The sequence below is a fragment of the Onychomys torridus genome, chromosome 12 (genome assembly GCF_903995425.1).
Source record: "Onychomys torridus chromosome 12, mOncTor1.1, whole genome shotgun sequence".
NCBI classification, from domain to species: domain Eukaryota; kingdom Metazoa; phylum Chordata; class Mammalia; order Rodentia; family Cricetidae; genus Onychomys; species Onychomys torridus.
This window is the reverse complement of record NC_050454.1, coordinates 21,312,699-21,330,921: the sequence shown is the minus strand read 5'-3', so window position 1 is coordinate 21,330,921 and position 18,223 is coordinate 21,312,699. Positions and strand designations below refer to the sequence as shown.

General features: G+C 39.4%; 1 protein-coding gene across 2 annotated transcripts in view; it reads right to left on the bottom strand.

The window, feature by feature from the left end:
- Window positions 1-17,665, bottom strand: part of LOC118593783 (limbic system associated membrane protein) — a 621,381-nt gene extending 603,716 nt beyond the window's left edge. The window contains exon 1 of one of the 2 annotated variants that reach the window (XM_036203315.1): window positions 17,009-17,665. In XM_036203315.1, coding sequence (XP_036059208.1) covers window positions 17,009-17,163 — 155 coding nt within the window. In that variant the 5' untranslated portion in view covers window positions 17,164-17,665. The remainder of the gene's footprint in view (window positions 1-17,008) is intronic. The other variant, XM_036203316.1, reaches the window with a different exon arrangement.
- Window positions 17,666-18,223: the final 558 nt, after the last annotated feature.

Genomic DNA, 18,223 nt, shown 5'->3' with positions numbered 1-18,223 from the left:
TGCCTCTGTAGCAACTCAGTGCTGTCCAAAGCACAGGAAAGCTGTATTGCATGCTGAGGGATTATGAGCCCAAGAAGCTACAGTACAAGGGTGTAATTATTATTACTATCTGCCTTGAAGTCAAGAAGTGTGCCAAAGAGCTTGCAAAACAAAAGTCTCCTGGGATGATTTTAATAGCACACAAACTGAAATAGGTTTCCTGTGTTTGTTATGCCTTCTTCTTAGTGCCATGCCTGCCTCCCTAGTCCTTCTGTACCACCATCATGTTTCTCTGAATCATAAAACTCGGCTCTTTCATTAAAATTTCCCATTGTAGCACATCAACCTACAGCATTTTCTCAGTAGCCATCTGAGCCACCATTAGGAATCTACTACTTAGGTTGTTACCTAAATTTTTGTATTGTATAGGTTCCTTGAAGTCCTAGAACAGAATGGGTCCTGTTGGGACTGAATTGTGTATGGTGTGGGTCCTTCATAAAAGTAAATATATTGGTAAATTAAAATTTAAAGATATATAGACAAAGCTTTGAAATGACCAATGCAAGTAAAGAGCCCTAACTCTTAAGCTTAAAATTACCAATGTTTGTAATTTATTTCATGACTACAGTTTCTAGCATAGGTTTAGGCACACATGTCCATGTTAGATTCTATCTGTGGGTAATTTTTTTAAAACACATAATGTCCTCAATTAGGAGGGTATTTCATGATTCCACATAGTTCAGAGTTTTGCATGACCCCAAATCCTGAGTTATACCTCAGTGGGCTACTCAACCTTGATGTTTAGTGGATCTTTACACTCAAGTCTTCCAGTTAAATTTACCTTACCTTCTGCATTTACTCCCATTTCATAGCTCCATCTGTAAGTGTTTCCTATTTTCCCTATGGATGGATTTTTATTTGTGATTTATCATTTATGTAGAACATCCCTTTCTCCATCTCCCTGTCAACCCTCTTCTTCATACTGTACTTTTAAATGAAGGCATCATAGCTTAGTCTAGAAAGGTCTGCAAACTTTTTGATTCTAATGATCTTGATGCCCCACCCTCCTGTTTTGGACAGGGCATCCCAGGCTTGCCTTGAACTCACTATGTAGCACAAGGATAACCTTGAGTTTCTGATCCTCCTGCCTCCCGCCTCCTGCCTCTGTCCAGGATCTTACACATCAGCCATGGGTTTCCCCTGTCCTCCCCCCTCCCGCCTCCCCACCTTCCCCCCAGCCCCTCCCCTCCATTCTCATCTCCTCCAGGGCCAAGATGCCCCTGGGGATTCAATTCAGCCTGGTGGATTCAGTAAAAGCAGGCCCAGTTACCTCCTTCCAGACTGAGCAAAGTGTCCCTGTGTAAGCCCAAGGTTCCAAACAGCCAGCTCATGCACTAAGGACAGGTCCGGGTCCCAGTGCCTGGGTGCCTCCCAAACAGTTCAAGCTATTCAATTGTCTCACTTATCCAAAGGGCCTGATCCAGTGGGGGGCTCCACAGCTTTGGGTTTATAATTCATGTGTTTCCATTAGTTTGACTATTTGTCCCTGTGCTTTTCCAGTCTTGGAAAGACACAGGGATTGCCCAATGACAGAGAAATGGATGAGATCTACATGAACAACCTGGACGACAGTGGGAGTAATGAAGGGCAATGTTCTTTTAATTATAACAGAGATTGCACATATATGGGAAATGGCAGCAAACCATGTTTGAGATATGTTATGTCTCCATATAGCATCTAGGATGCATAAGGATGTTCTGACATAATCCCCAAGCTCTACAGGAGCCCATGGCAGAGGAACTGCAACTTTAGTGTTACAGAACTAATTCTGAATTATTTAAAACTCTGTCAGATAATACTTATGCCTGCTATTACTATCTTTTAATAAGTCCCAGTTTCATTTTTGTGTTTATGTTTTTGCCATTTTGGAATACTCAGCACTTTCCACACAGGTGAATGGGGGTATTTGTGCTTTCCTGAAATCTTGGTATCAGATTCTTGCCTGATTTTCTTCTCTCAAGGTCTCTATCTTTTCATTCTTCTTTTAAACCTCTCACTTTTATTTGACGTTTCTGAAGTTTTTCCAAAACTGTTACCTGAATTCCACTTTATATACTATAAAGTTTCCTGGTTCTGCAAAATCTTGCAAACATGCCTCTGTCTTCATAAATACTGCAAATGATGAGGCAGTAAGCTGAGAACCTGTCAGACCAACAGGAAGAGCCTGATTTCATACTCTGACGGTTGCTGTTTATGAATTTTAGCAGTTGCACTTTTAAACAAATTAAGGTCTCCTTGAAGAATGACATAAAAATAGAAGACGGTGCATATAAAATAAGAGCAAAAATTCTGGCTTTGATGAAAGACTTGGGTTCAAGAGCAGATGGCTACATTATTAACCTAGATATACCGATTCACATTGTTGGTTTGTTGATCTCATTTATGGTGGCAGAGGATATTTAAGTTGTAAGAAGAGAAAAGTCAGAAATTCAAGTTCATTTGCTTCATTATTTCTGGAGAGGAAACTTGCTAGGAAAGTAAAAACTGACACAGCTAAGTGTTGCTCAGTTTAGGACCAGCAGATTTCACAGGAAATGGACTGGGACCTCTGCCATACTTTGTTCCACTCTCATGGAAACTGTCTCTGATAACACTGTGGGACCTGATAAAAGAAAGAACTATATTAAGCATCTGGCAGATGGCTGTGTCCCTACAGATCCAGGGACATAAGAGTTCAAGGTCTAGATCCCTAAGACCTCAGAGAAGAGAGAGCCAAAGTAAACGTGGATTATGAAATGGCTTCATGTTGTACTTGGTTGGGGAATAATAGTCTAAAATCTGTGTTGATCAGGAGGTTGACACAGGGTGAAAATCTGGTCATGAATATTAGGCATCCTGTTCCTATAATTTTCAGATGAGGTGGCAGGAAATTTCAGTGAGAGGTATTGCATAAAATGGGGGGTCATAGTTCAGGGTGAAATTGAGCAAACTTCTCCTAACGCAAGTGGAAGTAGTGGAAGCTATTAGCAGTGGGGTACGGTCAGGGTTTACCTGATTAATCTTCTCTATGTCTGTGAAGCAATGTGAACTATAAAAGTAACTTTGAGATTGTGTGTGTCTTAATATTGTTCTTTGAAGAATGACAAGAGGTCTAAACAGGACTTCAGTTTTAATGAAATGTCAGTATCTGTTGAGAGGTTTGCAAATTCTGCCGAGGGAGAAAAACAATAAGAACAAGAATATCAAAACTTGTTGAAAATTGGTACAGAACCCAAAAATGAAATCCTTCATAACCAAAACTGTTTGTGGGAATGCAAACTTGTACAACCACTGTGGAAAAAAGTATGGAGGTATCTTAGAAAATTGGGAATAAATCTACCTCAAGACCCAGCCATACCACTCTTGGGTATATACTAAAGTAATGCTCAGTCATACCACAAAGATACATGCTAAAATATGTATTTCATAGCAGCACTATTTGTAGTAGCCAGAACCTGGAAACAATCTAGATGCCCGTCAACTGAAGAATGGATTAAGAAAATGTGGTACATATATACAATGGAGTACTACTCAGCAGAGAAAAACAATGACAGCATGAAATTTGCAGGCAAATGGATAGAACTAGAAAATATCATCCTTAGTGAGGTAACCCAAACCCAGAAGGACAAACATGGTATGTACTCACTCATAAGTGGATTCTAGATGTAAAGCAAAGAACAATCAGACTGCAACTCACAGAACCAGGGAGACTATATAGCAGAGGGAACCCTAGGATGATTGTGGCTTATAAGTTTTGGTTTTACTCAATTACTGGGCAAGCCTCAATGAAACATTTCACTATTAGGATAAAAATTTATACTGTATCAGGCTGATAATAGAAAAATAAATTAATTAATTACATAAATAAAAACAAAAAATGTGATAACCAACAAAATTTAAGATTAAATACACACAAAATGAACTAGAATGGAAAGTCAGAACATAGTAGAATTATAGAATGCATATGCCAGAGAAGTCTTGGAAAACTTTCCACTTCAACTGTGTACTATATGAAAGGTTGCTGTTGTTTAGAATGCCTACTCCTGGTCATCTGGCCTCTGCTTTCAATATACAAATAACAAAATTTATTTGTGCTCAAGGAAATCCATTTTATTTGGTAGAAAAGTAACTTAGATTTAATAAAGATAACCAAGACATACATGAGTAGAGTTATAGATCCACCAAATTCATTCCCATAACGTCCTTGAAGGTATGTGTGTGTGTGGGGGGGGGAGATCATTGGATTACTTATATTTTGTAAAATTAGAAACAGAAGCCAGGAATGACTAGTGATTGCCCCACACATTCAAAGCCAAAAGCTTAAAGAATGGTGCATGGGGCTGGGTCTTCTGGAGTGGATGTCCTGCAATTTTCATGATGTCCCTTGACTGTCATCTTTTAAGTTATTCACCTTATGTACTTATTCAACTAAACCGTGTTTTATTTAATTAGAATATCATAAATGCATTTCTTTCTGACTTAAGTGTTTTATTTTCTGGATGAAACACTGTAAAAATCACATACGCAGGACCCCTTTCTTCCACAGAAAGCCACATGTTTGCTCTTGTCCATTTCACCCACATTTATGTAACACTGTGTGAACTAACCCCTCCTGGTCATCTTCTCTTTGCGTCATTCACATCTCCACACCTGTCCTTACACTGTTATTATCCCAATACTGATCGTGGTCAAAGACAGTCTAAATGAGGTTTTTAGCACCATCAGTATTTATGTGTTCAACACTGCAAAGAATTCTGAATCCATAACCTATTCTTGGATCTATAAAAGGAATTTTGTCAAAATCCACATCTTCAAGGTGAATAATGTTTTCCTGATTCACTGGCATGGAGAATTATTTTTTCATTAAGGGAGCCTATTCTCTGTGCTGAAGTATGCCCCAGGGAAACCATTTTGGTTTCTAGCAGTCACTGCTTACTTTTCAAAATAGTGTAAAGTTATATCTTAGTACTTACTTGTTTTCTGATTTTCTTTAGCTGATTTATCATTTAATGTATATTTCCCTTTCATTTATAACTAGGATCATATCAGATACCTATCATAAATACTATGAAGGTAATTTTGTTTTCCACACGTTTTGTTATCAACCACTTCTTCAATTAAACATTTTTAAATATTTTAGTGTCTTTGACATTATGCAGGCATATCTCTCAGCTTAACCTTCTGATATAGTTCTAATAATTTCATTTCTCTAGGATGTACAATTAAAAGGATTTGATGGCCTAATTTTGATATTTTATCTGTCAAAATATAGATATTTAGTTAAAATTCTTCTTCTGGATTTTCACTGGATTCTTCCCCCTCCCTCCTTCAGCAAGCATACTTAATTACAGAACACTAGGTCACTAGATCAACTGTGAGTGAAAGAAAACATTAATTTAGTCTGCACTTGAGATTCAAGTACAAAGGACTGAAAGTGGACCAAACAAAACACCATACAAGTCTCCCTCTTGTAAGGTGGCATTAATATCTGTCCTGTTAGAGAAAATGGAGAAAAACTTTTAGCTTCTATGTTAGTCTTGGGGAACCACACAATAACTCCAATTGGAGAGAAACAAGAAACAAGGAATGTTACTTCTCTTAGAAAATAGATTTAGTGCCTTTTAGAAAAAGGTTTTGAAATAAAACATTAATCAGAACAAATTAAGGCACTTCATATGTGATGCTTATATATTGTTCTCATCCTTGAGATAATCTAAAAATTTTGGTTTACTTCAGTAAAATTCTCCACTACTGGTACATCAGATTAATTAAGTACCTATTAAAATGTGCGGTGACCCAAGTTCATTTCTTTGGTATTGACATTTTATGCTTTTGTATATTTATATAATTATAAATATTTGTAGACATAAATTAAAAATAAAATTAGTATCTTCATTTAAGCACATCCATACAATAGATTATGCATATTCATGACACAAATTGTTTACATCTCATAACAGATTCTGTAAAATAGTCTTATTTTTAGAAGTTTGAGTTGTTTTATTTTTATATGAACTAAGGCATATATAGCTTTTATATTTCATACATAAAGACATTTATAAGATAACTTTGGAGTTTTTTTGGTTTTAGTTTGAGCATATCATTATTCTGCTTATAACAGCATGGATTTCTTCTTCTGATGAACTCAGCTATTTTCAGCCATGTTTCTCTGATTTATCAGATCAAGATCTTTCTTAAGAAGCCAATAAGAATCATACTCATTTTGATGTTTTAGCAAAGAAAACTACTAATACTCCTAAATTTAGTATATTTAATGACTTTCTCAAAACCAAACTTACATCCTTTGTTGTTTATGTAATCTACCATTATATGTCAAGCAGTCCATTGTGGCTGTTATAATCCATTCTTCATATTTTTCAACCATTGTAAGATAGAACAGAGGTTAGACATAGCATCAACAAGACTCACTCCATCTGCTAAATTAATGATTCAGGTGTGTCAAATAAGGTATGCACATTCAAATGTATCAGACTATGCATAAGGTGAGAGTAATCTTCGGCTATGTCAGGCCAAATATCAGGCACAAATTACAACTATTTAAAATGAAAAATTCACAAAATGAGTGGTCTGGTATGCAAGAGTGAGGTTTACCTAAAGGCACTCTAAAAGAAGTCAAGATATCAAGTGTTTTCCTAATCAGTGTTTTGACAGGTAGATACTTGCTATGCCTGGCTTTGCTTAGTGCTCAGCTGCACTACTGTCATGCTCAACTTCTGCACCTTACCATGAATTGTGGGAAAGGGTGGCATGAGTAACACACAGCTTTAGAATAGGTATAATTAACTGTAGACAACACACAGATAATTAATATGGAAATATATGATTGTATATTACAATGGAATAAATAGCAATGTGGCATTTTATAAATTGCTGTGCCAAGTTTCCCCTGAGTTATAAGCATTTCCTCTAGGCTCCTATAAATGATGTCCATCTCCACCATGGAAAAACACACAGGAGGGAATTTTGAGAGTATTACAAAGTTCACTATAGACTTAGTTTTCCGTTTCTCCAGGAAGGAGTAATGAGCTGTAAAATGCAAAACCCGGGTTGGCACCATCATGAAGGAGGAATTTGTAATTTATAAATGAAAGTGATAGTTAGTTACCTTGTCTTGTTCTCCAAGAAATGACAACAAAAGTAGAATGGATTGACGGCACCAGCAGCAACCCCCCCCCCCCCCCCCCCCTAAACCCTGATCTAGACCGTGCATGTCCACAGTCACCACTAGAGGGCGAAATCTCAGCACCACACCTCGGGAGCACACAGTGAGTCTTCACAGGTGGTTCCTCTATCAGAGAAAAGAGCTTGGGGCTGCTGAAACTTTAGGATCTGTACAAACTATGAGTATTTGCTTTTTCAGTTTTTTTCTTTCTTTCTTTTCTTTCCTTTTTTTTTTTTTGAAATCCAGGCTTGGAAAGTAGCTGCTATCAGAAATGTTGAAAGTACTCCTAGAGAAACCCACATATTCATTCTCACCAGCAATTGGAGAATAATTGATATGTGATTTTTTACTTCTATGGCTTCTGCAGTTGCAGACCCATAATTAATCTAATAGTGTTTGAATTCCTACCAAAATATCTTCCTTCAGTCCTGCCTTCTCCTAATTTGTTTCTTCTTTTATAAATCAAAGTCTAGTCCGCTTGATATATGGTGTTACCATCCTTCTCTATTCGGCTTACTAGGCAAATATTTATTTGAGCTTCTGCAGATCCTAGGCTAAATTCTGAGATTAAATGGTAAAGTAGATTAGATGCCTGTCCTGGAGGCAAGGAAGAAATAAACAGAATGTTTTCCCAGAGTATACTAAACGCTAAGCACAAGGCTATCGGTGAAAATAAATAGGACACTTAGCCCACCTAGAGAATTAGAGAGAATTTTCTGAACAAGACAGCAGAATAACAGAGCCCTGAGCCTGGAGGGAGGTATGGGAGGGGTGATCTCGTCTAGAAGCATAATAGGAAAGTGGGAGTGGATAGTAAAGGAAGAGGCTCCAAGAAGAGAGTGTTATAAATGGATGTAGGACCCAATGCTGGGCATGTAATAATGAGCACACCATGAGCTGCAACCATAAGAGGCCCTGAACTGGTGCTGGCAATTGGTGTAGGAAGCTGGTCATAGAGGATTATTCAAGCTAAAAATTTATAGATGAAGAATGACCTTTGTAGAATCTTGTGATATTTGTTAGGCGAGCGCTCTACCACTGAGCTAAATCCCCAAACCTGAATCTGGTGATATTTGTAAACTAGTGTTGGAAAACAACAGACTTGGGATATCAGAAGGAGTACTTGGGTTGATGGTTATCCCACTCTTGTGAAGTCTGGAAGATCTAGGTAGAGAGATATGATCTGGTAAGCTTAACTAAGTAATCAAGAAGCAAGGTCATTTCAAAATGTTATCTTCATCTTCCTGCGCCCCCTCCATAGAGTTGGACAAGGTTCTCTGATCTTCATCTTACAAATAAGAAGTAAAGCCCAGTGCTCTGAAGTTCACTGTCAATCGCCCCAACATTACTACAGACTTTATATAGAGTTTTAGTTCTATGGCCAGAGTCCCCAGGTTTTATAACTTGAGCAAGTCACCTGTCTTGCTAATGGTCCTGGGTTCCAAGACACTCATTCTTGAGGCCTCCATCTATTCAAGTTATGTTCCAAGAACTCTGTTCCTTCTCTAAGCCCTACCAGTCCTGATTGAGTCTTCATAGGGAGATGGCAGATTTCTTGTGACCCTGGAATGTCTCCTCTCTGTGGTTCACTGGAGGGCGTGTTTCATTATTTACCCCATTGTAATTTGCCCTTCCCTTCGCTAACATGTACTCCCTGATTTCACATTGGGCTTTGTAAAAGAGCTTCAAAAACTTTCGTTGTGCATGCCACAGCAAAACCCCAAAGGCTCCTCCATAGAGTGTTTTTTACAGGAATTAAGAAGACTCTATATCCAGTTTGTTCTGGGCCACCAACCATCACAGACATTGCTAGCCTAAAGCAAATTATAAATTACATGTATATATATTATAAGTTTTGAAAAGTAGTATTTACTTAATTCCAATATTTTAACTAACAAACCAATAAGGACTCTAACATGTATAGTAACCTCTGAGCTATGTAATAGACAGCCAATTAAATGAAAGGAAAGACTCAGATCACATCTTTCTGAACCTATCCTAACTGAGTCCCCTGAAACAGAAAGTACAGAATGTAACCAGGCATAAGGCCATGGGTAACAATAAATAAGTAGTAAGTATAACCTTGGGAAAAGACTGGAAGCCAAAGAAGTCTGAGCAATAAACAAAAAGACCAGAGTCATGACGGAAAAGGACTTTCAAATGAGCCCAGGAGATCTTGGGACAGGTCTTGCCAAATACAAGAATGGCTCTAAGAATAGAAACTTGAGGCTACAGTTTGAAGAAAGACAACAATCTTGGCTTAGAGAAATGGTGAGCAAGTGAAAAATGGGTCATTTTAGGGGAAAAAATCCTGGCCTATCCATAACTGGATGGCCTTTCACAAACAAATGCAAAATTTATTTTCAGTGATAAGGTGGAGGAGAGAGGGTGGAGGGAGGAAGAAAAGAAGTAGAAAGAGGAATAGAGAGAAGGAACGTTCACAAGGAAGAAAAGAGGAGGGATATTTTGAGCACAATTTGGGATATATATGTAGACTGATGAAAAGATATATCATGAGTTGCAATGAAAAACAAGAACCTACTTTCTCATCATACTGTATGAGAATAAATGACAGGAGATTTCGGGCTCAAATAGTCACTTATGCTTTTGAGCAACGAACTAAATTTCTCCTCAGTTGCAGTCCTTTAAAATGACAGTGGACTGCCTAATCTCTAAGGCTTTTCCTATTCTAAATGTCTGCGCCTCTCTCCAGCAGTAATTAAGGAAGCCTGGAGTAAAGGGTTTTATTTTGCGAAGGTTAATCACACATTAACTTGAGATCTTGTTTTGATTGCAGGTGACTATAAAACGTGTTCACTCACCCTGTGCTCCAAGTAAGTGATACAATGATATTCCAAGATTCTTGTGACTTGAAAGGACTTAATAAAAAGAGCTGTCAACAAATGAGCAGCTTGGACCATAAAAATAAGAACAAAAGCCATTTTATTAAATTTTCTCATTTTCTAGAAGTTATTTTCTGTTTTAAGTATGACAATAATCTTTAAGAGCTTTTGTTTTATATCATTTTATAGTTGACAAAACACTCTGATGTTCCCTTTTTCATTCAAGTGTTGGAATAGCTTGTTGTGTGCCTGGCAGAGGTCAGTTATCCACATCCAATAGATGAGGCTATTTCTGCATGCTTGACCCTTCTAGCTTCCCAGTAAGCCACCTAAACTTACCACACACTTCATGAAAACAGGAAAAATGTTTACCTATGAAAATAAAGAGTTGTCTATTAATTTAAAGTAAGACTGATCAAAATGTAAAGGCAGGGTGAATTCTACAAATACAGTTGTTTTGCTAATCATATGTTTGTGTGCATAGAAACATGAATCTGAAGCATTGAGCCTGTTTGAATAGATTCTAACTAAGAATGTTTTCCTGTCTGACTCTTCCCCTTTAACTCTCTTAGAGACAGCATTAAAAACAACACTAAAACACTGGCAAAAACAGCCACTTTTAAATCCTGCTAGACTAAACCATAAAGGGAGCACAGGGCGATGGTTTTAAGAAATTGAGCTTTGACACAATTGCAACAGATATTATGTAAATTGGGGCTGCAATAAAGTCACCCTACTATTTTTTTTTCTGTAGTCATGAAATCATATAGTAAAGAGATGCAACTATGGCAATCCAATTGAATTTGAATCTTTTTGGTTGATGGCATATTTCTTAAGCCACACAAGACTAAAATTTTACTACTACATATCTATTAAATGCTGCCATGAATATGGTTTGTAAAAGTGATTTTTTTTCACACACTCATCTGGTGGTTCTCCATTCTGTTTACATAACCGAACCATTAAAACCAAGAAGCAACAAGTTAAAGATAGGCCTTCTTCAAACCAATCCAATAAGAGTTTATGAGTGTCAAAAATCTACAGCTTTGGGGCTGGAGAGATGGCTCAGTGGCTAAGAGCACTGGCTGTTCTTCCAGAGAGAGGGCTTGAGTTTAATTCCCATCACCCACATGGCAGCTCACAACTGTCTGTAACTCAGTTCCAGGGTACCTGACACCATCATGCAGGCAAAACACCAATGCACATAAATTAAAAACAGCTTCAGTGTGTTTCAAAAGCTCTCTGGGTGAAACACATGGCTGTGAGAACTCAAGTCAGGGAGTTTCCAACTTGAGAGTGCTTTGGAAATTCTTGGGGATTTCCTTAAAAATGTAGGACCTCATATAGCCAATTTGGAATCCATTCAGATTCTGTTTGTAACAAGTGACTATGTTATTTCTGGTGCCCACCTGTGGACCACAATGATATGAAAACCTGCAGTCCTTTTCAAACCGCAGCCCACATCTTCATCTTCAATGTCATCTAAGCACTGGGAAAAATGCAGATGGTCAGACTATGCTGCAGGCCAACTGAATCAGACATTCTGGAGGCGGGGCCTCCATGCAAAGTTCTTTCTTATCAGCTCAAATCAGAGGTTCTCAACCTTCCTATTGCTGTGACCCTTTAACATAGTTGTGGTGACCTCGCCCCTGAACATAAAATTATTTCCATTGCTACTTTATTTATTTATTTTGCGACTGTTATGAATCGTATTGTGAATATCTATCTTTGCTAGTGGTCTTGGGTGACCCCTGTGAAAGAGTCATTCGACACACCCCAACACACCTCAAAAAGGGGTTGTGATCTACAAGTTGAGAACCATTGGCTCAATGCTCAAGTGCAAGAAACAGGGTCCTTCTACAAACTGTTACCTAAAGGCTATCTGGCTGCATGTATCTTGGACAGGAGCGAACTTCATTCCTGTTAGCAATTTATAGTTCAACCAACTCCCCTTCTTTACCTATTGTGAGCTTCTGAACCCTGTACAGTAACTAAAATAGACAGTTTCAGCATTTTCAAGCTGAAACTGCAGCTCAAAATAATTCAGAGATTTGCTCAAAGTCATAGTCTACAAGGAGAGATCCAAATTTAGAACCTAGATCTTATGAGTCTTGGGAACTCACAGGCAACACATGCAGAGTACAGGGCCATCCTCTGAAATCAGAAAGTAGTAGCTTGAAGGAATGGTATCTCTAAGGCTCAGGTGATGACATGGAGGAGACCAGCACATTCAGGCCACTTCCTATCAGGTGAGTCCCAGCTGTCTCTACTTGAAGCTAGCAGTGAGCACAACAAAGTGCACTAATCCATTTTGGCCTGAGTTTGCTGTTATGCAGGATCAGCTTTGGGAAATACAAATGCTGAACCCTCACCAATTGCCTGAGGGCATGAATCACCACAGTTGTACAATTCATTTGAAGTCAAAATTACATACACCAGGAAAATTGCCTTCACCTTGCATGGTATGTGTGTGTGTGTGTGTGTGTGTGTGTGTATACACACACACACACACACACACACACACATATACTCATATGTTCAATACTCACAGAAGCACAAGAATTCACGCTTTGCAATTTGTCTCATGAGCTTTGTCTGTTCTGTTTCTTGGGCAATAAATGACAACAAACAGTATAATTCACAGGTGCATAACCATTCATTAGTAAAATGTGTATAAAATGCCATAAGCCAAATGACATATAGTATGTTGAACTCTATTCTTTACAACATATATTTAATGAAGGGTTTTATAGGCAATGGATGGTCCTTAAAGTATTAGTGATAGCCAATAAATTTTGATTACCTTTAGTGACTTAGCTACAGAGAAAGGAAAGCTCATAATTGTTACAGACTCTCACTGTAGGCCCACAAAGTTTGTTTTCAAATAATGAATTATAAGTAGTAAAAAAAAAAAAAAAAAGAATCACATATTGTGCCAGGAGTTTGTTTGAGTGTTGACACTTTCTTAGTGAATGTAGGCGTTCCAGATGCCTTATAGAAGAGGAGTCATGTTTTCTCTTGAATCTGAGCAAGATTTATTACATTTTATTTTCAAATAATCTCATCATTTTTTGTTGTTGTTTCTTTCCTCCCTCTTAGTACAGAAACAAACAGAGAAACAAACACCTAAAATTTAGGAAAACAAAAATTAAGTACTATTCACATTGCCACTTACTTTCATTCAACGTCCCATATACTTATTAGGCATGTTGTCATTTCAATGGGGAAAATATTGTCATCATAAAAATACTATAATATCCCTCAAACGTCAAAGAGGGATGGAATTATAAATACCAGTTCAATATCTCAATTTTAGATTAATTACAATCACATTGCTGGGTAGACCCTACATTTTACCATATGCATCCCTATATTATATCTTCATATGTGTATGCATAGGAATATTGACAAAGAAACTTCATGAGCAGGTACACAATAATGAGCATGTTTTATGCATTCTCTGTAGTTGTTTGAGATCTAGTACCCTATAAATACCTATCCATGCCAATGTTGATAAGATGGTCAGTGTGGCCATTAAAATTTTGTAATTTGAGATATTATTATGGAGTACAACCTATTTTCAATTGTCTGCAATTTATCTAAAAACTTACATGTGTTTCAATCCATCAAGACTAAACAACAGTAGATGTCTGTGGTCAGGGTAAAGGGTTAGTAAGGCAAAGACACAAAATTCTTCTAATGATTGATAGAACTCCTTATTTAAGATGGTAGTACTGGAGTAGTTGGGGATTGTTAACAAACATACAAACAAGCAAATGACACTTGAGGTACAACATGAGTAACACCTCAGAGATACCTATGTGTCACATGCTTTCCTATGCAAAGCAGTCTAAAAGCATATTTAGATTCACTCTGTCTAGAAGGGAACTTCAGGCACTGAATTGCTGCTTCACTACAGACCTGTGGACTACACTTTTTTTGCTTGGCTTTGGATTGGAGTTGGTCTCATCCACTTACATGAGAACTCATCATGTCCTCATATAAGTTTTCATAAAGATCTGGAGTCTCCTCCAAGAAACAACCAGGTTAGGTGTGCATGTGTCAGGCTATATCCTTCAAGTTTGGTCATAATTCTACTGTTTTCATGTTTTTCAAAAAGATAGAAATTATGAAATGTGACTGTAAGATTATCACTTCCTTAACAAAATGCACAGTTGCACCATAGATTATCTTATACAAAAATAATTATCAGTTCCTAAATTTCTACTGAAACTCTGAAACTCTCTTCTATGGAAACAAGAAGGTAAATGTTTTGGAGACACATCAGCTAAGCTCCTGTCATTGGCCTATCAGAACTACAAGCCTCCCTTGTCTCCTCTTACCATTTCAAATTATTCAGGGCCACATACTCACTAAGCAAGGAGGATTTTTCTCTTCTTGCCATCTCACTTTCTCAGTGCCAAACATCTACTGTGGCTGCCAATGAATCAAGTTCTCCTTCCTTTCCTCCCCTGGAAGCTCACACTCCCAGCAAAATGTCACAAATAAAGTGGAAGCATGCCTTTCCCAGGCTAGACTTGTAAACAGAAAGTAACAGCACTATCCTTCACCAGAAAACTGACCCACAAAGCAGACTGGATTAAGTTAAAGAGATTGAGAAGAAGGTTAGCTAAGAAAACAAAGGTAACTCTCTCCATAGTTACTTCTGATAGAGCTCCACCAACCTCAAACATAAAGCCCTGTCTGAGTCAATGAACATAAAAAAGAGGGCATGTTAGGTGAGGTCTGGAGAAGCAAAAGACTCCCTAGGTGACTTATTTTCACACTGTTTGTTTGTTTTCCCTTTCCCTGGGAATAACCTGCACTGCATTTGTTATCTTTTCCCACATCTTCCATTTCCACACTGTAATATCTGATAAAGTATGATACTTAAAAGAACAAAACTCCATTTCTTTTGAGCCATCATCATGCAAAAGCACATATGTATCCTATACAGATATTTATGTAATGAGATTGCTTTTCCTACATGTAGACATCTATGCTTACAGTACATGAAAGTGCCAAAATGCATTTATTCTTCTGATTAACATGTACCTGCTTCTCTGATTCTTAGATACATATACCTTAGGATGCAGGTGGTATTGACTTACAAAGATTTTACAAACTTTTCAATCATTTAAATCAAAAGTTTGATACATTTAGAATATAGACAGTTCTCACCTTTAATTCTGTAATCTAGAAAAAAACACTTATAGGATAAGCATAAACACACAGTTTTGCTGCTAGTAAAGGGTTAATGATGTTAGGGAATACAAATGTCAGCAGCTGAGAAGGCATGCTTGTGTGTTTGCAAAAATATTTTCTGCATTATGTCCAAATCCCTTTGCAAACAGATAAATTACTCTATAAATCACATTACTTCGTGCGGATAAATCACACACATTCAGGTTTACAAAGCTGGAGAGCTACAAGGGGAAGTCTCTGGCTAGGAGGGTATTTGAGAATCATAATCACTCAAAGCTCAGAAAATGAAGAAAGAGGTACCCATACACTATCATGTGCTTACTTTTTACTGTCGAGAACAACATATGTACATACTACACACACACATAACACACACCATACCATACCACACACACTTTCATCTCTAACAAGGCTAGAGATCCCAAAGCAGGACATTCTGTGACAGCCAACCAAATTTATTTCTGAGAAAAGAAAAGAAAACTTTGCTGCTGTCGGCAGCTCTGCCACAGAACTGCTCCCTGATGCCCCGGGGTTTATGCACTATCAGCTCCTTCCACACAGATTAGAGGTTGATTTTCTATGGCATACTGTTTTTTATTGCCACAGCCAGGAATATTATCTAGATAGACAGACCAACACTGGGTCATTATATTTGGAGGAAATGAGATTTTAAAAGATCTCCAAGGAGAATACATTCTTTTTTTCTTCCCCCTTTCTATTATTATCTGACAGAGAGTCAAGTAAAGCTGGGGAGGGGGAAGGTAGAAGAAAAATACAAGAAAGAAGCTATGGGCTTTAAGGAAATATAGTAATGACTAGGTACCATCCAAGTCTCTCTACCTTAGAAGGGTCAAACTCTCAAGGACTTGGGATGCTTTTCCAAATTCCCATCCCAAATCATATTGTAGAGCTTGGCAGACCTGCAGAGGGATAAGACTTTGAAGTCAATAGTCAATTTGTGGTATCTATGTAATGCCAGGTTAAATGCCTTCTCCACCTCTGTGTTTAAGTATTCTATTCTTAAGGGCCTGCCATTAGGCTAGGTCCTTTCTTCCTCCTTCTCTCCATTCTTATGTTGATTTCTATCCACATTCCAAAAAAGCCTCAGTAATCATCCAAAGTTGTAAGATTGATTTATTGCCTACGATGTCAATTCAGAGATCTTTACAGAAAGTCTTCTATCAGAACTACTGTTAGGACAGACTGAGAGCCTTGCTGAGCACCACCACCACCACCACCACCATCACCACCAGACACACACACACACACACACACACACACACACACACACACACACACACAGGAACAAGGAGAATGAAGCTTTGTGTACCACTCTTTGAGAGCCATAACTCAACTACTCTTGTGCCTGAATCGAGGAACCTCAACAAAACTCTAAGTGCAAAGCGCGAACAATTACCACAGCGTGAATACAGCCCATTGCCACTAATGCCATAGATGAAGTTAAGCTTTCTTGACTAGAAAAAACGACGTTCAAAGAAGTGAACAACATTCCACCAGCACCATTGATTCTCCACAGGGACCAGATTCCCTTGGATTTTTTTCCCAGGTCAAGTCCTCAAGTCAAGACAAGGGACACATACACGCACACAAACACACATACACCCCCCCCACCCCCAGCCTCCTGTAATCCCAGGGTAGCTGGAGTTCAAGATCACACACACACACACACACACACACACACACACACACACACACACACTGACACAGACTTCGCAGAAAAGTTGCCCGCAAGCCCTACCTGAGGATGGCCGTGTCCCCCTGCCTCACGGTGATGTTGTCCGTGCCTCGGTTAAAATCCACGCTGCGAACGGGCAGTCCTGTGGGAAGAAGGCAGAGCAGTCTCAGTAGGACCAGCGGCAACTGTTTCCGATCGGGCTGAACTCTCCCGACCATGGTGGCCTCGGCGAGTTGGTCCGCGGTGGACTCCCGAGTGCGCGCTGCTGGCCACGGAGAGGGGCTCTAGCGCGTGGGGCTAGCAGCCACTGCCAAGGCTGCTCGGGCGGGTCCAGCGCGCACTCCCTTCCACTTTGCCTCGCTCTTTCCCTCGCTCAGTCTCTTTCCCCTCTGCGACTTAACAAAGCCCTCAACCAATCCAAGCTGGGGTGCGGGAGAAAGTGAAGGGACAAATTTTCCGAAGGAGGAGTGCAAATGTAAAACGCTAAAACGCTTAATGATGAGGAGGCGACTGTCAACGGCAGGGGTGCTCCCTTGGACTCTCCGTGGCTGGCTGCTCCTCTGCCAGCGTCTGGGCTGAGCTCCTTCCTTCTGTAACCCACTTTCCCAGGCAGCAGGAGAGCCTGCCAGGGAGAGTAAAGAAACAGCCTCCCGCAGCAGCAGCGGCGGCGGCAGCAACCCAGGAGCTCTCTCCCCCCTCCTCCCTTTCCTGTTTCTCCCTCTAGTCCCTGGCGTGTTCTCTCTCTACTCAGCACCTCCCCCCTACCCTGCTGGTTTTCAACAGCCCCGCCGCGTCATCCCCCTCCTCCCTTCCCTCAGCGTGGCCCCTGGCTTTGCACAACTGCCCCCTTCAACAGCAGCCAGCCTCAAGGAAAGCCTGATGCGCCTTTGGGTTGTCAGGACAACAGCTCCATCTGAGGCCAGGCTGATTTTCTTAAGAAGAGGGGATGGGGGCTCAGAGGTACTGTTCGAGGCAGGGGAGAAGGAGGTGGACTGACTCAAGCTAGAAACGGACAAGAGAAAGGGTCCAGGAGAGAAGAGGGAAGGCATGGCACAAAAGAGACACAAACCTTCACGAATGGGGCTACATACACATGGATAGGAAGGCATGAGGCGGAAGGGACCAGCAAGATGAGAAAAAGAGAAGAAACTCTCAGATTGAAAGCCAAAGTTAATTTCATAGTCCTCCTGGCAAATGGCTTTCCATAGTCACGTGGTCTTCACCCGTCCTCCTCTCCTGAAGATTTTAAAAGGTTTATTTTCTCTCCCCACTTCACCC